At 43.8% G+C, this 22,149-nt stretch overlaps 2 protein-coding genes across 8 annotated transcripts in view; one reads left to right on the plus strand and one right to left on the minus strand.

Moving 5' to 3' along the window:
* Positions 1-19,199, minus strand: part of STRA6 (stimulated by retinoic acid 6) — a 102,603-nt gene extending 83,404 nt beyond the window's left edge. For 3 of the 7 annotated variants that reach the window (XM_029574716.1, XM_029574709.1, XM_029574713.1), the window contains exons 1-2: positions 19,063-19,199; positions 17,042-17,165 (exon numbers count right to left, since the gene is read on the minus strand). The gene's annotated coding sequence lies outside the window, so the exon portion shown is untranslated. Of the gene's footprint in view, positions 1-10,815; positions 11,007-11,216; positions 11,423-17,041; positions 17,166-18,786; positions 18,939-19,050 lie in introns of those variants that run through there. The other 4 variants (XM_029574712.1, XM_029574711.1, XM_029574715.1 and 1 more) reach the window with 4 other exon arrangements.
* A 492-nt stretch (positions 19,200-19,691) lies between these two features.
* CCDC33 (coiled-coil domain containing 33) overlaps positions 19,692-22,149 on the plus strand; it is a 294,341-nt gene continuing 291,883 nt past the window's right edge. The window contains exons 1-2 of the mRNA XM_029574706.1: positions 19,692-19,837; positions 20,249-20,412. Coding sequence (XP_029430566.1) covers positions 20,334-20,412 — 79 coding nt within the window. The 5' untranslated portion in view covers positions 19,692-19,837; positions 20,249-20,333. The remainder of the gene's footprint in view (positions 19,838-20,248; positions 20,413-22,149) is intronic.

A 22,149-nucleotide genomic window follows, 5' to 3' on the forward strand; every position in this document is an offset into this window, starting at 1 on the left:
TTCAGGAGTGATTCAAGTTTAAGTGGGGAGGGGGGGGGAGGGAAAAGACCTGGGTAGGTTTGAACATGGTGGGAGGGAGGGAGGGTGGGGGTGAGCTAAGCCCAAGAGAAGAAGAATGTGAAATATGGGTTTGAGACAGGGAAGGAAGGAAACTGATGGTATCAAGTCAGGGGGGAGGGGGAGGTTGGGGTTGAAAGGAGAAGAGAGAGACCAGGCTTTAAAATGGGGACATTCTGCTAAAATTCTTCATTTTGAGTAAGGTGAAATTTAAGCTTACTTGTTAATTTCTTTTCCTTGAGTCCAGACAGATCAGTCCAGATAAATGGGTTATCCTTACTTGCTAGCAGGTAGAAGCAGAGAACATAAGCCTTTTTCTGACAAATTTCCCCTTATAGCTGGATTCAGAAGGAAAGCATGTCAGTAGTTTCTTGACCAAAACTTTGTTTAAGCTACAGATTTTGATTTTCGTCTCTCTCCACCCCGAATCTCTAAACAAAAATTATACATATATTCATCCAAGTGCCACAAACAGGTTCTCTTGTTCTTCCTTCTCTGCTCCTCTGTATGCCTATATTAGGAGACTTCCTAAATATTTCTGAACAAGAAAAAGGCACTATGGCTCCTCGGGTGGGATATGGACTGGCCTGTCAGGATGCAAGGAAAGGAAATTAACAGGTATGCTTACAATTCACCTTCCTTATCATCCTGTCAGACCAGTCCAGATGAATGGAATATGCTTGTGCAGTACCTAATCAGGACATGGTCACGATCTTCAGGATTCTCATACCAAATACTTGGCTTGAATGTCTAACTTGTAATGCTCGACAAATAAATGTAAAGAAACCCATGTGTCTACCTTGCATGTATCCTGTCGTAAGACTAGTCTTTGCTCTGTCCATGACAAGGCTTGTGATCAAGTCATGGACAGAGCAAACCCACCTTTTTTTTATATATATATATAAGCTGAGAGGTTGCCTCCTTAAATTCACCTTGTGACGGATGCTTTTCAGGCTGCCTTCCCCAAGGCATTCATGACTTTCAGGTACTTAAGCAGGCCCTACGCATAAGCAAAAAAAAAGAGTAATATATCCTTTGACCCTGTACCCTCCCATCTCTTGAATATGGACAGCAATATTGCTCGATTCAGATGCAACTCAGACTCCACCTTCGGTAAAAAGGAAGGCACTTGCCAAAGGTGACTAGGTCCTTCAAAAACATCAAAACAAGGATCTGTACATGACAGAGCCTGGAGCTCTGAAATTCCTCTGGCTGAACATTTGGCCATTAGGAATACTATATTCAATACTAGGCGCTTGACCGATGCCTCCCCTCAGTAGCTCAAAGGAGGCTACTGCTAGGGATCTCAGCACTAAGTACAGATCCCAAGATGGGATCACCTGTTGGACTGGAAGACGCACGTTTCACCCCGTGAAAATGTAAATTACATCCTAGTATGAGGCCAAGGGATCACCTGCAACCTCCCCCCCCCCATAGCATGACAGGACTGCCATCTATAGCTTTAAAGAGTCTAATCCTAACCCTTCTTCCAAACCAGCTTGCAGAAATTCTAGGTTTGAAGCCAATTTGGCTTTGAAGGGGGGATAAACCTCAACGATCTTCCATACTCTGATATATGCCAGTGATGTGGCTATCTTCCTTGCCGTCAACATCATCCTGATTACTGCTTCTGAATAGCCATTCCTTCTCAGTCTCTTCCTCTTTTTTTTTGTATATCTCCATGCTCCCATTACTGGGTGAAGGGCCTTTTCAGAACAGGCCCAAATGGGAACTGGAATTCTTTTTTCTCCATTGAAGGAAGAGCAACCAATCCTGGCCATCGTCCTCCTTTTTCATTTCATTTTAGGCCCCTTCCCAAGAAGATCGACCCACTGGGCCATTGTCTTGGAAGCTAAGCAAAAAAAAATCCTTCCATTGCAGGAGGCAGAGAATTACTCTTTCCTACTGCATCCAGCTAAATAGGGGAACGTGACATCAGAAAAAGCTTATGTGCTCTACCACCACCTGCTAGTGAAGGAGGGTAGCCCATTTGTCTGGACTAGTCTGGCAGGATGATAAGGAATAATTTTTCTATATTGTATTTTAAATTAATTATTATTCAAAGACAGTGATTACAATAAGGTAACCAGAATTTTGCAGAATTTTCAATTTTTGCATGTAGAATTCCCCCAAGCGTTATGGTTAATGCTTTTTGGGAATTAGTCTCTCATGTCCTCAGTACTCCTTTTCCACCAAGAATCTTTTAAAGTCTTCAAATTAGTGCAAGAGTCCTCACTACAACCTTTGGATTATTCACAATTTAAACAGATGTTTAACAGCAAGTAAAATGTGGGAACGGTGTTTGAGGGAAAGCAAACACACAGCATCTGCATTCAGCCTTTATTTTTGCAAGATGAGAATAAGCCAAGAACGAGTGAACTCCTTGGATTATTCATGTCCAATTGTTTTAAAGTTAAAATTTCATCAGCCACACTGCATAGCTTGCTGAGAAGAGGCTACGTCAGGTCTGTCTCGAAGTCAAAAGTGGGACCAGGATGTGGCAGGCGGAGGAATTCTTTGTACTTTTTTCCAAGATTTAACACAACTGATTCATGCTTCTAAGCAGCCCAGAATATTTTCTCCCTTTCTTTCACCAAAACAAAATGTTGAAAAACTGTGGAGGCGATGCATCTCTTGGATACAAAATTCAGGGAAGTGAATCGGAGGTCAGGGGGGAAAATCCATGTAAACAGTCATCATGATGTGGAATTAGGCAATCTGATGCCTTAAAAAGAAAAAAAAACAAAACAAAACAGCTGACGGGCTAGCAGAGCACAAGCAGGACTAGTAACAAATGTACAAGCAGATATTCAGCAAGAAAAAAAATATTGGTCATAGCCTGAAAAGCACAGACGCTTTATTGATATTCTTTAGTCCACGTATAGACCTGCTTACCAATATCTGTTCACTCTTATTTGCCTGTGGCAGCCCTGAAACCCAAATTTACTCCTATTTAACGCTGCTATAGATCTAGGCCAGAGCACTGCTGAAGCTGGAAACCTCCTATTCCTTAAATGAAGTAGTGATTTTGGCACTTAAAACTCTTATATGCTTTATGGGGGGGGGGGGGGAATAGTCAGTTGCAACAAACTTTTTTTCACTCTAGCTATTACCACTTCCAAAAAATGTCAATCTTCCCTTAAGTTTAAACACTAGTTAAACTTTCCCATGCAAAAAACCCTCTTTTTATTTATTTATTTTGATCCTGCAGTTTCCGACATCCTTTTTTGTGCCTCCAGCTCAAATAAGATCCGGGGTTGGGATCCTGGTGCCATGAGACTTCATTCATAACTCTTTCCCCCTCTCTCATTCACCGGGGACCATGAACACTGCCCCTGCAGAAGAAGACCCAACTCAGGATTTGAACTGGGGACCTCCGGCAGAGCACTGCCACTGAGCCATTGGGATGGCCCACAAAAGCAATAATTTGAGGCACAAAGGGAAGATAAAAAGCTGAGCACACGATAAGGAACTGTCAGAGAGGAGAGCAGGCAACAAAAAAAACAATACCACCACAAAGAGGGTTCATAAACAATGACAGTATTATTATGTAATAAATAATGGAATAAAATGGAACAAAGAATGTGTGTCATAAAACAAAAAAATGGTAAAAAGAACTTAAAAACCCCCGAACATGGTCATATTTCAGCAAGTTATGCCTGCATCAGGTGTTTAAAACCTATGAACATTAAAAATGAAACATATATAAAACATATATAAAACATATATAAAAATAGTCAATATAAAAATATAAATCCAATATAAATAAATTAAATATGAAAAAATATCCTTTAAAAAAAAAAGTTCACTTTATGCAGTATGTAAGTGATAAAAAAATCCAAAAAATAAGAGAAAATGACCAATCCCTGGTGAATTGTCCTGCTTGTGGATCTAGCTGTAGCTTGTAGTAAATTCTATGTTTGTTACTGATGACTTTTGCAGAAAAAAAAGGAAGGCTATCTATTTGTCTACTATCAAAGTGAAGCAATGGAATGAAATGTGATAAGGTTGACAGCATCTACACCAAAAATATATAGTAACCAAACTCAAAAGGTTGTTATTGATGATGTTTGGCTAAAAATACAAAATTTCAAGTATATATTAAATTAAAAAAATTATATTGTGAAGAGAGAGTAAGTCTAGAGGGCAAAATTTCTAAAGCCATGGGCATATCACAAACAAAATGGAAGAGCAAACATTAAGACAACAGGGGGACCCAAGTTAAACAAAACCTTATCTTAGATAATATACAGAAAACAATAAAGTGAACGCACTGGAGGCAGGGTTTCTTTTCAACATAAACATAGGTGATTGCAGGAGCACAGAGGCTTACTGCAGCAATGGCAACTACTTACTTCTTTGTACCCATCTTGTCTCCCAAACTAAACTGTCATTTTGGTTTGAAATTAGATGTAGTCGGGGGTAATATCTAGATGACTGAAAACTCGGATGATCCGAAGCAGAGAAGCTCTCTGCCTTGTAAAACCAGGCAAGCACAGGTTCAAAAGCACACAATGCTTCTCTGACTTTTTTTAATATATGAAAAATAGGCCTACATATCTTTTCATGATCTTAAATCTGATTTTATTCCACTGATTACTACACTGTAATTTCATTATTATTCTTACTTACTCTCTGACAATTTAAATAATTTGGTGCCACTTTTCCAGGACATATATCATGGTACAAACCTTTGAAAAGTCAAATTGGCATGCCTTAACACATACATGACATGCATAGTAACTCTCAGCCTATTCTAAGACTAGAAAAAAGATTATAAAATTAATTGTGAGTTCTCCTCCAAACTCCTCACTTCATTCTCCTCCCTTTCTTTTGGCCCCTGCCATTTTTTCTTTTTTCTGAAATTTCAGAAGAGGAAACTGTCCATCTCCTCTCCTCCTCCAAACTCACTACTTATTGAATTCTTTTCCAGAGGAGGATGTTGGGGTCATATCCACACCAGAAACATTTTGATTGTGATGACTGAGTGACTAAACAAAAACCACTCTGAAATTGGAGGATATAATAAATCAGATTGATAGATTAAAGAATAACAAATCACCAAGGCCAGATGGTATTCATCCTAGATTCCTGTTTCTGGTGATTTGCAACCTATCATTTTAACATCCATGGTACCTGAAGACTGAAGGATGGTCAATATGACATGAATTTTTATAAAAGGGATCCAGAGGTGATTCTTTAAACTATAGATCAGTGAACCTGATGTCAGTGCTGGGCAAAATGGTAGAAGCTAGTCTTAAAAATCAAAATTACTGACCACAGATAACATGATTTAGTGAGGGAGGGTCAATATTGTTTTTGCAAAGGGAACTCTTGCCTTTCCAATTTACTAGATTTTTTTTGAAGGTATAAATGTCAAACATGTGGATAAAAGGTGAGCCAGTTGATGTAGTCTGTTTGGATTTTCAGAAAGTATTTGACAAAATCCCCCATGAGAGAATCCTTAGACAATTAAGAGACTATGGGATCAGAGGCTGTGTCCTATTGTGGATTGATAATTGAATAAAAGCAAAGAAACAGAGGGTAGGACTAAATGATCAGTTTTCTTAACGAAGAAAGGAGTGCCCAGGGGTCTGTACTGAGACTTGTGTTATTTAGCATATTCATCAATGATCTGGAGAAAAGGCCATCAGGTGAGGTGACGAAATTTGCAGATGACACAAATTGTTTCAAGTAGTTAAAACAGAAGCAGATTCTGATGAACTGCAGAAGGAAACTTGGGCATCTAAATGACGATGCAATTTAATGTAGACAAGTACTGTTGTGCTGGAGGTGGACCCTTGGCCTGGTGCAGGATTGGTATGGCCCTCTGGTCGGACCCAGACAGCGCCTGCCACCAGGAGGAGGAGCACACGAGGAGACAAGAGGCTAGCTGGAGCTTCGCCAATAACAGTCCGGGGTTTCCGTAGGTTGAGCCCTTGGGTAACCGGACCACCTGGACTTAGGTGGGCCTCAGATGGTCTCCCAGAAAGGTAGCAGAGGGGTGTGCCCACCACGAGCAAGGGTGCGCGACTGATGCAGAGAGGATGGACCAGACCTGAACTGGAAGCTCCAGAGACCTCAGGGAGGTAACAGTTCAGAAAGGTTCTCCGAGTGAGGCAGGCAGCGCCTGCGGGTCTAGTCAGGTGAAGGCCGCAGGTGGATTCCAAGCAGGTTGGTCTGGTAGTCACGGTAGGCCAGAAGAGAGTGTCCGAGTGAAGTGCAAGGGCCAGAGCATCAGTCCAGAATGGTCAGCCAAAGCAGGGGTCAAATACCAAGGTCAGTCCGAGCGTAGTCAAGGCAAGTGAGGGTCGGTTCCAGGCAGCAGACGAAGAGAATGGTCAGGCAGACAGTGGTCAGTTCCAGGCAGCAAACGAGAATGGTCACTCAGAAGACAAAGAGAATAGTCAGACAGGCAGTGGTCAGTACCAGAGATCAGTCCGAGGAGATACTAACTGAGTAAGGATACAGGAACACACGGAGACTTAAGGACACGGAGACTCTGGAATAGGATTAGGCAAGCTTACTACACCACGGTGTCGACCCAATTGCCAAAGCAAGGTCCTGGGGACAGGGCCTCTCTATATATAGGGCTTTCAAGTGATGTCATCAATCTGCGCCCCCATCGGTGTTCCCGCGCTTGGCCCTTTATATTGGAGAATGTCGGCCGTGCGCATGCCTAGGGGCAGGGCCGAGGCGGCCGAAGATGCAGAGTTCCGATGAGAGCTCCACTGCGAGGCCTGTGGCGTGGAGGAAGCCGAAGAGGGCCGTGGTGAGCGACGGGGACGGCGGGAGCTGGCAGCAGCGGTGAGACCGGAGCTAGTTGAGGGCAGCGTGAGGTGAGCAGGCCCAGTCACGGCACCCACGCGGCCGGGACGCACAACAGTACAAAGTAATGCACGTAGGAAAAAATAATCCCAACTATAGGCACATGATGCTTGCTGAGTCCTGGGTTAGGGAATCACCCTTCAGGAAAAAGGACCTCAGAGTCCTTGTAGACAATACCTTGAAATCTGCTCAATGTATGGTGGTGATCAAAAAGGCAAATAGAATGTTAGAATTATTTGGAAAAATAGAGAACAAAATTTAGAATATCACAATGCCTTTGTATAGATCCAATGGTGCGACTGCACCTTGAGTATTATGTGCAGTTCTGGTCTCATGTTAAAAAAAAAGACATAGTGGACATAGAAAAGGTAACAAAAATGATAAAGGGGATGGAAATTCTCCCTTATGGAAAAAGCCTAAACAGATGAGGGCCCTTTAGTTTGGAGAAGAGACAACTAAAGAGGGGATATGATTGAGATTAATAAAACTAAGAGTGGGTGGATTGAGTAGATAGGGAATGGTTATTTACTCTTTCAAACAAGAATTAGGCAAGAGGGATCATGAAAACCATTATGCCAGATTTAGCTAAACATCCTTCTATGTATAGATGTCTTTTTGATTGACATGGCATGGGATTTAAGAAGTTTATTCTATGTTAATGTAATATTGAATGTTTATATACTGCCCTTAATGTTGACTTATCATTCTGTCTTTAATTTGTTATTGTATAATCTGACATGGAATGTCATAATCTGCATTGGGGGGGATGGGATTAATACTGTGGTTATTTAATAAAACTATTAGTAGTATACAGCATTATCTGTTTTCAGGATTTCCTGAAGAGGAGAGAGGAACACCCCTTTAATCACATTCTCTCCCTGTCTGGCAGTCTGTTAGCCCTCTACAGATCTGGTGTCTTCGTGACTCCACTCAGAACCAGATCTGTAGAGGGCCAACAGCTTGCCAGACAGGGACTCCCATCAGGCATAAATAATCAACCCTAGAGAAGTAGTAGTAGTAGTAGTAGTAGTAGTAGTAGTAGTACAGAATCAAGCCTAGGTCTCTTTCATGGCAATGTACTGGACTGCCATTGAGCCATTAGGCTGGCCCTCCATGCAGACACTAAACTTAACACAGCAGGTGTTGCGCCCTCTGGTAGATGCTAAACACAAAAGATAAATGTGCCCATGGGTACATTCATTATAAACAACTTGTGATATATAAGACTAGAAAAGGGAGCTTTTGAAGCCCTCATATTTGTGTTAGGAAGGGCAATACTTAGCAGGGTTGATTCTGAAGTCCCTGTCAAATACTTTCATTTGCCTGCCATAAATGGCATTATTGACTATACTACAAAGGTCAGATTCTGGATCTCTCCCTTAATGGAGGGGCAAGGTAGAAAATTTAAGGAATCCAGGGTGCTGTCAGGAAGGTGACATGATGAGAGTCCCCCACCCCTCTGGCAATTTTATTTTTCTACTATGTCTTTCTATATAAAGGTTCTGATTTCTGTGGCAATCTATTGGCAGCTCCGTGTGAAGTAGGGGAGTTTCTTCCAGATTGTAAGAGGTCAGCACTATATAAAGGCACCCTAAAGTGTTTTCTAACCCAGACGAGTACAGCATAGAATAAGGAGATTATGTAACAGAACAGCTACACCGGGGTGACCTGATGGCATCGTAATCCTGGTTTAGTATCAGGAAGGTTGGTTTTGTGCAGAATGAGGAACAGAATACTCTACCTACCTCACACATACAAATTCCCATTGAACTGCACTGTACTGGAGAAACATGGAATAATGTGATCTGAAAATACTTCTTTGGGGATATTCTTGGTTAATATTTCTAATAATAAATTGTGCAGTCTAATTTTTAAAGGAAAATTGATTTAAACATAGCAGGGATAATGTTTTGTATGTTACTTCCTTCTTCTTCTTCTTGCAGAGGACGACCACCAGGGAAGATGAACGATGCTGCCTGGTCATCAAAGCTGGACATTGGGGGGAGACCTCAGGTGTCTCCTTTCAATGCAACCAACCTCATAAAAAGAATTATAAACAGACAGAGGCAGCACACAGGGCCAGCTTCATTAAGGCTTTTCTCCTATTTTGGGTCTATGGGAAAAGCTGTACAAGATCATTTAGACGGGTACAATGCCCCTATCAAGAGCTACAACAGATTAAGGCAGAACATAGTGGAGGATAACTGACTTGCACACAGTGAATTCGGGCTCTTGTCTGCACATTTCGCCACCTGCCCTGTTACAACTACAGTGAGTCAACAACAACAGTGCTGTCAGCTACAAATACACAAAGCCTGCACCCACTCTACCAAATTACCATTCAGACACCACTTGTTGAATGCTTTTCTACATCGTCTATGGATTAGCTTGAAAAAGGCACATCTGGTGATCCTGTCCATATTTATTTATTTTATTTATTTATTTATTATTTTTATATACTGACATTCGATCTCAATTGAGATATCACACCAGTTTACATTCAGGTACTGTAGGTATTTTTCTATCCCCAGAGGGCTTACAATCTAAGTGTGTACCTGAGGCAATGGAGCTGGACATTGGGTCATGGTCATCAAAGCTGGCATCATTGCGCTGGCAACACAAATCTAAGGCTATGGCATGGACTTTTCAGCTTCCCCACCTCTGAAGGTTTAAGGAGTCTACAGGAACAAACCAAAGATGTTCTCCATCCAGTGCTTCTGATGGTGTGGCGGCTTGTGCTCTACTCTGGTCCTCTCACCCCTTGCTGATGAGCTTGCTGTACAAGTGGCTGTATTTTCTGAATGTTCTCCATCCAGTGCTTCTGATGGTGTGGCGGCTTGTGCTCTACTCTGGTCCTCTCACCCCTTGCTGATGAGCTTGTTGTACAAGTGGCTGTATTTTCTGAATGCATCAGCTTGTCTGTTTCTTGGCACTACTACAGGGCTTCCACAGCCAGTGGCTTTTTCAGGATACCCGCAATGAATATGTGTGGCATTAATTTGCATCTATTAGGTTTCCAATGTATGCAAATTGATCTCAAAGATATTAAAACCTGACTAGCCGTGGAGTCACCAGGACAGGTTTGAGAAGGCCTGCTTTACCGATTCATGTTTTAATACGCTTTTCTAAGTCTGTGTTTTGTCTTAGTAGATTTTATTTTAATTTCTTATGGTTTTAAATGTATACTTTCTGTAAAATAGAAAGCTATGTGCCTCTCTTATGGTCACACCCCATTTAAAATAGTTATTTCTTCAATCCATTTATTCATTAGCCATTCTTTACCTGTATCCATGTGACATCTGCATGGAGCTCTGATAACAGTCAGGACAGCAGCGCTCCAGCACGGAGAATCATTAATAGTGGGAGTGGAAAAGCAGAAGGAGCTTTGAAAAGCTTTAAACACCAATATCTCCTTAGGAATGAAATAAATCAGAACAAGAGGCCTTAATGATTTCGTTTGCTCTAACTGCCAATCAAATTGTCTAAAACATCGCCGTTCAGCAAAGTTGCTTTAAATAAACTCTTTCATAGTCTTCCAGAGCCATGTAATCTATCTTCCTGTCAGGCCAGGTACTTCATAGCAGTTATGCTCGGTAAGCCATGACGTCAAAGTCACTTTATATATTTGTTCCTCAACCGTGTAATCAGTGGGCTGCTTCACATCCTCAAGTATTTTGTTGCTATCATGCGTTGCCTAGCTTGTAAACCCTTCAGATTCAGGACCGGCAATCCAGTATGCTTTTGTTTTTCTGTACAATGCTTTAACCTTTGTCCATTTTGTCTGCTTTTCGCTCTTTTCTTGTGCAACGCAGTACACATGAATACCTTGATGGAACGCCACTCATTTTTAAATTATAAATGTAACTCATCACTATAACCCAAATGTATGAGCCATGCAAAAATTAAAAAGAAACCAGGCAAACAACTTACTGTCCTTCTCGCCCCAACACTTCTCCACATTCAGAAATTCACAAGTGCTATGAAATGGAAACTCATGAAATCAGTTCCATCACACGATTACTTTATCTGAGGGCTGCCTGTCACTGAAAAGGTAACTTTTTTTTTTTTTTTTGCTCTTTTGCTGTGTTTCCATTTTGAACTGATAAAAGGAAATTCATGTCCTTAAGCAGTAAGGAAGAAAAAAAAAAAGAAAGAAAAGTTGCATTTTGTTTGTGGCAAAGCAAATCAGGAATGTCCATTACACTGCAGTCACCAACCGCAGAAATCATCGGTTAACTCGGAAATGAGGCGAATAATTTCATGCATGCAAACTTTAACAACACTACAAAAACAAAGAAAAAATTCAGAGACTTAGGGGAGAGTAAGTTTACCTGCTCAAGTCAAGATTCCTGGACGAAACCCTCAATCCCCAGGAGCTGTTAATCCTGCTAGATCCTCTCTCCTAAAAAGTAATGAGCCTCTAATTCACTCCCCGCATGACTTCTTCTTTTATTCTCTCTTTCCTCTCTTTGATGTTGCAGAGCTGTGCGGGTTGAGAAGCAAAGACGAGCACCTCCAACTCCTGCTGCCGCAGCTGCTGTTACCTAACCTGAGCAGAGTGGCAAAGTTCAGTGCAGCAGGGAAGGAGGAGGCTGGACGGCTGCAGAACTTTATCCTTCTCCTGCTGAAGGGGCTTGGCCCCAAGCCAGGCCCTCAGCAAATTAAAACAACTGTCAGGTCCCCTTTCAGCTTTGATCTTGATAAGCATTCTTCAGGTCTCAGAAGGGATGACTTTTCCCGAACTCCAGTTAATATTTTTGGGAACGATTAGATCTCATGAAAGTCAGAAGACAAGTAGGGCTTTGGCTTTAAACATTTCCTAATTCTTTTGTCCTCTCCCCTCCCTATATTTACACACACACACATGGCACGAGAGAGAGCGAGCTATATACATGCACTTATTCAAGCACACTCCTAACCGAAAGCATCCCTCTGTTCTATTACTGGCATGCACGTAGCATTGCCATTCCTTCCCAGTCCGCACGACCTGCTGTCCCAGTTCTGAGACTCTCCCCACACCTGCTGCCAGTACCTTCTGCTACTCCAGTCCTAAGATGACCCATACACACAAGTGCCAGCCCATCTCGGTCAGTCCCCCGTGCTATTCGAGAACCTGGACATCCCCTTATGGTTTTGCCTATACACTTCCATCCTAATATGCAGCACCCTCTGCTACTCAGATCTATACACAATTCTGCTAATGTGCCTTTTTCTTGATCTGTAGGGAGTATCGTTCGCCTAATGTTCCTGTATTGGCCCCCCTCCCCATATACAGTTGTTCGAATGCATCTTAATTTGAAGAGTCATTTGCAGCACTCTGTGCTGTTTGAGACTTTTGTGAGCACAAATTGGAAATGGTGCAAGATTCTACAGTGGTGTTTACAAACTCATTTCATTTCAGATTAAGAGTCAATAGGTTTTGATTTCAGTTTAACGTCATGCCCTTCTATTTTCCTCTTCAGCCCCCACCAGCTTTATTGAAGCAGGAAGACATGTCACAGTAAAGCCCACAGGACGCCGAGGCAGTGTGTGGCTCACCCACTCACCATCGGAAATTTCCCAGAGATGAGAGATCTACTGAATTTTAAAACATCATCTACCTTATCATGAACTGTGGGGGATGGAGGACTGGGGGTTACAATATTTGTCGTATTCAAGGCTAGCGCCGAAATTCAGTTGAAAATAAATTCTAGACAGATATCCTAAAAGAAAACATTTTACCACCACAATCGAGAACCCTTGGTTGTAAATTGCATTGAGAGATCAGCATTTCTCGGGCAGCTGAAGAGTTGCCTTGTGCTTCACAATGAACCATGCTGCATCCAAAGGCAGGTCAAGTTGTCCCTAATTATTCAACTGGGTTCCATTTTCAAAAACAAAAATAATCCCTCCTCAGTGCTTTAGTAATGCCTGCATTACTGTAACCCCAACCCAGGCTCTTCTTAAGGTGAAGGTGCTCATTCATATCCTCAGCCAAGGCCCAAAGCCTTGGCTGAGGAGTCTTAGTCACTGATTCACTGCATTCAGTTGCGTTATGGGCTATCCCGGGGTAGTCACCTAGGGTAGATCTGAGCCTTCGCTGTTGGCATCCCAAACGTCTACAAGTAGTTCCACTCTGCAGTAATCTCTACCAACAGAGTCCTTGGGGTCCAGGCAGGGAAGGAGAACCGGACCGCTTAGTGAATAGTCCACTTCGGTAAAGCTCCTTGTAGCAGTGTTCCCGAGGCTCAGCTCCAGGAGAAAGAGGGCCACCAGAACAACAGTAACACAAGAAAGGCTAGCATATTCATTATAATCATTCACTGAGGGAACAACGTTTGTTCTTGCCTGGAAATGCCATGACCCCTAATTCACAAATCAGTAGCTCTGCTTGCAGTCTTGCGTTGTTCATGCTCTTCTTTTTTTAACAAAATAAAAACAAAAAACCCGCAAACAAAAATGAGTCACAGAGAGAAAATCTGTCTTTGCACCAAAACACCTTTAGAAGGCCTCTTGGGCTGTAGCACAACTTGCCCCTACTCCCCTCCATTGGACTTTCAGGCAGCAGCCTTCCCCGTCCTCAAAACAAAACAAAGCCAGGAAAAACAAAAAGCAGTAACCGGCTGGCTTCCCCATCTCTGGGTCAGCCTTCCCCCCTCCGTACTTGTAATTATAGTCAAAGTACTATACCCTTAGTCCTGTTTCCGGGCAATCCAATTCCAGCGAGTGACCCTACAGCCTGGCGAGAACTCCAGAAACTTCTTTCCCTGGTTGGAAGTGGCTCCAGTCTGAGGCAAGGTCAAGATTGGAAGTAGTAATCAGATACTCCTGGAGCAGTTCTTAGCCTAGATTGGCCCATGCAGAATTGAGTCTTCTGGCGTACTGGGCTCACCTTGAAGGGAACCCTCGAAATTGCGGAAGCCTTCTGCCAGGCACAGTCCATGCCTGCTGGTATAAGGGGCTTAGAGAGACAACCCGTACCAATTCCCTGGCATGGTCCAGAGGATAGAGGACCTCAGCATGAATCTTCAAGGTAGAGGGCTTAGCCTTCATACCCAGCTTCCAGACTTCGGTCTCTTCCACTTTTTTTTTAACTGAGAACAGAAAGGGCACTTGGCAACATACTGTTGGTATGGCCAAAGCATGTCTATGGACATTAGCCTGATGGCCCTGCCAACACCCAAGAAGAAATAGACAGACATACTTAAAATAACTCACTGGAAAAAGGGGAATCCGGAAAGGCAGGATCAACCCAGAAACAGGGCCTTGCAGATCATCTCTTTTTGTGCCCTTTTGGTCTGATTTTAAACGGCCGGCATGTGTAAACAACAGAAGTTATGTGTGTGGCCGCATTTTAGAAGGGGCCCAGCCGCGCGCGTAATCCCCATTACGAGCACAAGAACCGGGCCTCGGCAAAGGACGGACTGGGGGGCGGAGCAGGAGGTGGCTGGTACAGCGGCCATTTGCTGCTGTGCCAGGGGATTCCGCAACTTAGCCAACTCAGGAGCTGGCGTAAGTTCAGAAACAAAAATAAAAAAAATTATGAAGTCTTAAGGAGTCGGGGAAGAGGGAGGAGGGTAGGAAAGTTCCCTCCCAGTCAGTTTCTTAATTGAAGTGAACTGGGAGGGAACTCGGGGAGGCCCGATCTCATCACCCCCCATAAATTGGCAAAATCTACCCCCCCCCCCACGCGTGCTGGCCTGGATTTTATAACATGCGCACGCGCCTGGTAGCACACACACTTGGAAGCGTGTGCGCATATTCTTAAAATCTACCCGTTTGTGTGGACAGTGGGCACAAAGAAAACTGCCGTCCATATAGGTAGCCAGAAACCGAAGAGTCTTTAAGTGAACAGATAGGGCAGAGATCAGCCCTATGGGAGTGTGCCTTCTGTAAAACAGAAGGCATTCAAAGGAAGAATGTCCTTGGCTGGATGACGTGTCTGTGAATTCAAGTTAGTGGAACAGTATGAGAAGAAGCAAAGAACGAGGATAGACCCCCAGAATGTTAATGACATGAGGGAACACATTTGGGATCACAGGTTGTCAAAACTCCAAAGCTGCAATTTTGTGGGTGTCCCGCGGGCACAGCTTAAGGACTTCATAATCCAGGTGAAACTGGAGGGAGCATCTACCCAGGCCTTAGTAGATTCCAGCTGTAACAAAATACTCATTTGCCAGGACTTACTATGTCAAGGTGACATCAACTATAAGAAAATAGAGACATAGACGTACACATGGGGACAAATAGAAGTGTTCAACCTCTCACATCCTTTTGACGACCGTCGCAGAGCAAGTTGTGGTAGAAGCGGCTGTCTTTCCCAAGCTTCTGTGCCCAGTAGTCCTGGGTTGAGATTATCCCCATTTTGCAACCTTATGAAGAGGCACTTGAGACAGCTGAGATGTGTCCTGGGCACATCTGCATACTCGAGCTGACAAGCCAGAGCTGAGGGGGAGGGCATGTGACGGAGTGTACTAATACCTTACGGAACCTGGCTTGGGGTTTTAACCCAGTCCTCTTTAAGCCAGAATGACACAAGGGATTTTCGGCTAACTGAGGTTCCCTTCACCCAGGCCTAGAAAGCTTGAGGAGGCTCCAGGGAGCTGTAGTACCTCCTGGTACATCCGTACAGAGTATGTTTACCTTTACAGTGGTGCCTGATGCAAGGTAAGCTGCTATTTTGGTTTCTATATTTATGAAGCACTGTAAATAAATACTTGCACCAGAACTGGCATAGTCGAAACTCATTGTGTTCCTGGGCTGTTCTTGAGGCTGCAGCAAGCCCGAATATACTACGAGGACTAAGAGTGATTCCAGTACTAAGCCTTGTATTGAGTGCATGGCCCCACTAAGGGTTGCATTTGGAATACCAGTATAGACTCCAGACTATTATTGGCACTTAGAAGATAAGAGCACTCCTAATCCTTGAATGTTTGAGGTTTATTCTCCCCCCCCCCCCCCCAACAGACATCCTAACCAGGATTTTAGGATAGTGAGTCAAGAATAGAATAAAGAATAGAATAAAGACCCCCACCCTTACAAATCCATGGCATCCATTTTCAAAGCTCTCTCTCACTTTTTCACTCTTCCTATTGGCAGACGCAACAATAGAAACATGACAGAAGAAAAAGACTGTATGGCCCATCCACTCTGCCCATCCATCCAATTAATTTAGCATTACAATTTCCATCACTTCCTTACAGATCCTCTGTATTTATCCCATGTTTTCTTGAATTCAGATAGTGTTTTTGTCTCCACTATCTCTAGTGGAAGGCTGTTTCATGCATCCACCACCCTCTCTGTACAGAAATATTTCCTAAGATTACTCCTGAGTCTACCTACCCTAATCTCATGACCCCTCCTTCTGGAGCCTCCTTTCAATAGAAAAAAGCTTATCTCCTGTTCATGGAAATCTTTGAGATATTTGAATGCCTCTATCGTATCTCCCCTATCTTGCCTTTCCTCTAGGATATACATGTTTAGATCTTTAAGTCTGGCCCCATATGCATGAAGACCACTGACCATTTTAGTAGCCACCCTCTGGACTGACTGCATCCTGCTTATATCCTTTTGAAGGTGCGGTCTCCAGAATTGTACACAGTATTCCAAGAGAGGTCTCATCAGGGGCCGTGTCACCTCCTCTTTTTCTGCTGACCATTCCTCTCCTTTTGCAGCCAAGCATCTTTCTGGCTTTTTCCGTCTCTTTATCCACATGTTTGGCAACTTTAAGATCATCAGATACAAATCACCCCCAGATCCTGCTCTTCCTTTGTGCTTAGAAGAATTTCACCTCCAATGTGAATGCATATGAGGGGTGACTGAGTTATGAATGTTTATGAATGGTATAACCTATAACTTGTTTGTTGATCCTTATTTCTACATCCTGAAATAGACTAACAGACTTAACACAGGAACCACAATACTTTGCTAACTGAAGCTCAAATGTCATAATAGTCAAGGCTGAAGCCTTGATGACCTTGTGCCATCATGTTTCTATTAGGTATGCGCATACTTTTCCTTAAATCCATTTTATAATAATACGAGTGCCCTCTCTGTTCCATGTCCAGCTTAGAACTAGAAATTTCAGTGCATTCTAAGGCATGTTCTCAATAACTAAGGCACGGCAGCAGTTTAACGCTTCCTCTTGTGTACTGCAATACAATATCGTCAGTCATACCTCATCGTCTTCTTTCTTCCATCTCTGTTGCACCACCAGGCCTTTACTGGCCGCCTCTCTGCCTCAATTGCTTCAGCTTTTCTCTCTTATGCAGGGCTGTAAAGTTTTCAGCTCTAAAGCAAATCTGTAGTGGAGAGCACTGGTCAGCTTTAAACAGAAATTATACAGAAATGCAACATATTTCAATTATTATCACAAATAAAAAAACTGCTTTCCTACTATTGTAGTCCAAGGTTATTTTGTGTGTTACATCTGATTGTAATCCACTTAGCACCGTGCACCTTTATTGGCAGAATAGAAATATTTTTTCTATCTTCTGAATCCTTTTCCTGATTTTTTCCATTTTTATTTCCTTATGTCTCTTTTCTTCATCCTTTCCTTGCCAACAGTTGCTCGTTCTTCCTCACCCCAGCCTCGCTCATATTTCTCCTCCAGTGCTCCTACCATCTTCACTCATCCTCCTCCCTAACACTCCCCCCTGCTTCATGCATCCTCCCCTCTACTGTTCTTTCCCCCCTCAGTCTTACTCATCCTTCCCTCCAGTGCTTCTCCCCACTTCACTCACCCTTCTTCTCCAGTCTTCTCCCTCCCAGACTTCCTCATCCTCCTTGCTCACCGCTCTCCCTCCCAGGTTTCCTCATCCTCCTTCCCCAGTGCTCCCACTCCCAACCTCACGTGTCCTCCCTTCCCCAGTGCTCAGCCACTTTCATTCAGCTTCATCCCACGTGTTTCCCCCTCAGCATCTTCACCTTGTTCTTCCCCCCCCATCCTCACTTAGCCTCAATCATTCCTTTTCCCAATACTTTTCCCCAGCTTCACTCATCCTATTCCCCCATTGGTCACCCCAGCCTCATTCATCCACACACAGGTGTTCCTCTCCCTTGAGCCTCATTCAACTTCCACAAGTGCTTTCCCCCCCACCAACCTCATAATTCAATCCCAGTGCAGCCTCACTCATTCAGCCCTAGTGGACCACGACCTGCAGTGTGCCTCACAGGGATGTTGCAGTAACAGGAGTACACATGCTTACCCTCCTCTCCCACCCCTGACATCATGTTCTCTACTTGCAGTGCCTGTGTTCGTTTTCAGAAGCCAGTGCTGGGAATAGAGGCAGTGGCAGGACTGCCAACAGGACAGTAACCGTGCACGAGCGCTTCATCGATGTCCCCATGGTACGCACCCCTAGCTGGGTTCCTCTGTATCCAGCTCCAGGGCACAGGTAAGCAGGACTGTGGAGCCTGCTGCAGAGCTGCAGCCTGGACTCGGTATTCAGCTGGTGCTTATGCTGCATGAAATTTGGAACATTTATGACCCATTGATTTTAGGCATGCTTCCAGGGACCTGGTGATTTCCCAGGTATGTAATTATTCAGCAGTGTAAACCTGCCTTCTTTGTACCAATATATAGTTTTTAAAAAGCATACGCTGAAGCCAAAGTGCAGCATATAACCCTAGTGGGGTCCATTTAAATTCTGATTTGCAACACTGCTGTTATGAAGTGTAGGAAGAGCTATTTACAGACAAATTCCATTCACTGTTAGCAGATATATAGAGAGATATATATAATATTTTAGTGAATAATTTCCTGGGAAAGTTATGGCTAGAAATATAAAAGACCTGGTTAGTTCCTAAACACAGCTACATATAGCAAACATACTTTTTTCTTTGGTGGTGATAGGAAACCGCACAAAAATCAGGCTATCATCTGCAGTAACAAATTAATAACATACTAATAATGCAACTTACTCTACAAGAGGTCACCGCAGCAGATCTGGTCATTCACATGAAATCTGATGTGACTTGGCAGTAAGTTAGCCAAGACTGCTGGTTTGTGCTGTGCAATAAGCTGCTTCTTTCACCATGCAGCACCCTTAATACCAGGAGTGCTCTGGTGCTAAAGCAGCTTCTAAGCTGAACGAATGAATAAGAATTCCACTGAAAGCCATTTCTGATTTAAAATGTTTTCTAATTTAATTATTTCAGGAATTCAAAATTAAATGAAATATATACCTGATACTTTACCTGGGGAACTGCCACTGGTGCAGCTGATGCTGGCAGCTGGAAGTCCTGGAGGAAACGAGGCTCAGGAACCTGCTGCAGAGAGCCTGGAGAACTCAAAGGAGTGGCCCTACTCGTTAAGGGCTCCCAGAAGGAAGCCTAGGAGCTTGGAGAAGCTAACGGAGAGGGGCCTAATGGTAGGAAGCCTGAGAAACCATCACCTTCTGAAACATGCACCTTGTAATGATGTTTTATTTTTACTGGAATTCTGTACACGCTGCTTTGAGAGCCCAGAAGGACTAGAAATTTTGTAAACAGATAAAAAAAAATATGGCACGGGACCTACTGCTGGGAGTCCTGCGAAATGAAGAGACACAGTTTTATGTTAGAAACTGAAACAAAAACCTGTGGGGCAGAGAGAATGCCATGAGGGGTAAGGAGGCAACTGTTGCTGGAGCCTGCTGAGGTTTTTGCTGGGCAGGGGACTAGGACCTGCTCCTGAAAGGCAGAGGATCAGGGTTTTCTGCATGGACTCCCCGAGGGACTGAGAACCAGGGGCTGCCGCTAGGGCCTGCTGGTAGGGTTGGTGGCCTGGGAGTGGCAGCCAGGGCTCGCTGCAGGGACTCCTGAAGCCCTGCTGAGCAGGGCCTGATATTGCTACACAGGCTGGACGCCCCGCTGCTAGGGTCCAAAGAAGCAGCAGATTAGGGTTTGCTGTTAAGGAAGAGGAGGAGCTAGAGTTGCAGGACTCTTTCAAAAGCCATCTAAAATGGTGGCTTCGGTGGATCTGAGGCCTAAGGTACGTGAGAGACAGGATGGCAATTAATATAAGTTGTAAGGTTTCTTTTTAAACTTCCACTGAAGGAATGCCAGCTTTATCTTCTAAGAATACTGAAAGTAGTTTATTCAGGGATTGCATTAGCTCTGGCTGTACCCATTTCAAGCTGTTTGATCCATCAGTACTGATGCATTGCTCGCTTCTCCCACAAGGCCCTGTATAAAGGCCTCATTAGTAGCTTGCTGGCACAGATGTGATTATGTGCTTTTTATGAAGCAAGGCCTTGACAACGCTCTTCTTATTTAAGGCACACTAAAACAACAAAAGCAGATTACAAAGTCAGGGGCCCACAATATTTAAACCAGCCTTTTTGCCATGTATTGCTATAAATGACAAATCCTATAAAATGATTGCTGTTTGATCTTTTTCCAGAGGCTCTGACAAGCATTTTGCTGCTCAGCTGAAAATCTTCCTGCTCTTGATTAGTTTGTTGAGAATCACCTATGCTGCTTGGGCCATGGGACAGGAGCTGCTATCGACTTTGGGTCATCAGAACAAAATGAAGCCAGGCCTGGTGTTTGCCTCTATTATTGGCAGTGAGTAACCATTCTCGCTTTGTACCTGAGCTGTTGCACAACTTCTGTCCAGGCCTGGTTTCTGCACTCACAGCCCCAGTGCACTGTGGTATTTGTGGTCCAGCATCTACTGTTTAAAAAAAATGAGCACTACAGGTACCAAAATGCACCAGGACGTAGGACGTCAACACCCAAGAGCTGGCCCACAATCTTCCTCCAGAGAAAATGGCTCACGTGGCAACTTTCCTGGAGAACCTTCTGCACACAGCAGCCATGCCTGTAATGCAAAACTAGCTGCATCAGGAAAGAACTGTATTATACTTCATTCCATCCAATTTAAGGGGGTTTTTGGGTCTCCTAATTAATATCCTCAGAGCACCGTGTTATTGTATATTAAATTCAAACAGAGCAAGCATGGTGGTTGAATGTAGGGCTGTGTATTGCCTTGCTTCAGATCGTAAAGAGCATGAGTTAGTCCTGCTGTTTTTTCAGCTCCTGTTTTACAGCAGACTGAGAGTTTCTCAGTATAGAAATGTTTTTGGTTTTCTTTGGGGGGGGGGGGGGGAGAGAAGAGTTGAAGCACCCAAGGACCTACTCACTTGTTCCTTGTCTATTCTGCGTTTAGGGGGGGTGAAATATGCATTCTAGTGCGTTCATGCTGGGGTGTGACTGTGTTGTATGCGTATGGCAGTGGTTTCTTTGTCACTTTTTAAGTCCAGGCCAGTCCACACTTTGATCTAGCTCTGGTTTTTCCATTCACCATGCCAGGAATTCTGGATTTCTCATCCCGCAGTCCTTATTGGTGAAAGAGGCTGTAAAATCTTGGGATAGTAAAGGCTGGGCATCCTTGATGGATTGGAGCTAACTAAAAGGCTCGTCCATCAGGCAGACTGGGCAGTGGCCCAGGGAGCAGCAATTTTGGGGGTGGCACCAGGAGCTTCTGCTCTTTGATGCCATTGGTCAGTGCCCAAATCTCGGAGAAGCAGCTGCAGAGAAGAGGAAGAGAGGGGGGAGAGCCTGGAGCAGGCAGAGTAGAGCCAGGAAGAGCTGGTCCGGTCCCCCGGTCTATTCTGTCTCACTCTTTCGACCTGTCCAGCAAGGGAGGGGGAGTGAGGTTAGAAGTAGGTAAGTGTTCAGTTTTTGTCTCCATATTTCTAATTTGTGGTTCCTTACTCTGTATTTGGTGATTTTGTGGGTTTTTTTTTGTTCTCTGTGTGTGACCAGTATGCAGTACTGTGCTCATGTGTACTTTCTGTGCACTCCATTTTGTTCTGTGCTCCCGGATTTTAAATCTTGATTTTAGGCTTGCCTTGCCAAATATTGCTCAAGATGGCTTACAGCATTTTTTCAATTTCCGGTCCAATGATTTCCTGCCCCGAAGAGCTTATGATCTAAGTGGGTGCCTGAGGCAACAGGAGATAAAGCTATTTGCTCGTGGTCTCCAAGAGTGACGGGGGGGGGGGGGGGAGTGGAGGAGTAAACTGGGGTTAGAGCAGCAGCCTGAGATGCAGGGAAGACCGGATACAAATCCCGCTGATGTGCCTCCTGACCTTGGGTAAGTCACTTCACCTCCATTGCCTCAGATACAGACTTAGGGGTCTATTTTCACTGTGTCTCTCTGGGGAAAATACGGAGTAAATAAATAGTGCCTTTAGGTGGGAAACCCTCTAGGGTCAGGGCAATGAATGCACAAGGTCCACATGACTTCCGCCCATTGCTTTAACCACTAGGTCACTCCTCTTCTCTGCTGGGATGACC

The sequence above is a fragment of the Rhinatrema bivittatum genome, chromosome 13 (genome assembly GCF_901001135.1).
Source record: "Rhinatrema bivittatum chromosome 13, aRhiBiv1.1, whole genome shotgun sequence".
Classification (NCBI taxonomy): domain Eukaryota; kingdom Metazoa; phylum Chordata; class Amphibia; order Gymnophiona; family Rhinatrematidae; genus Rhinatrema; species Rhinatrema bivittatum.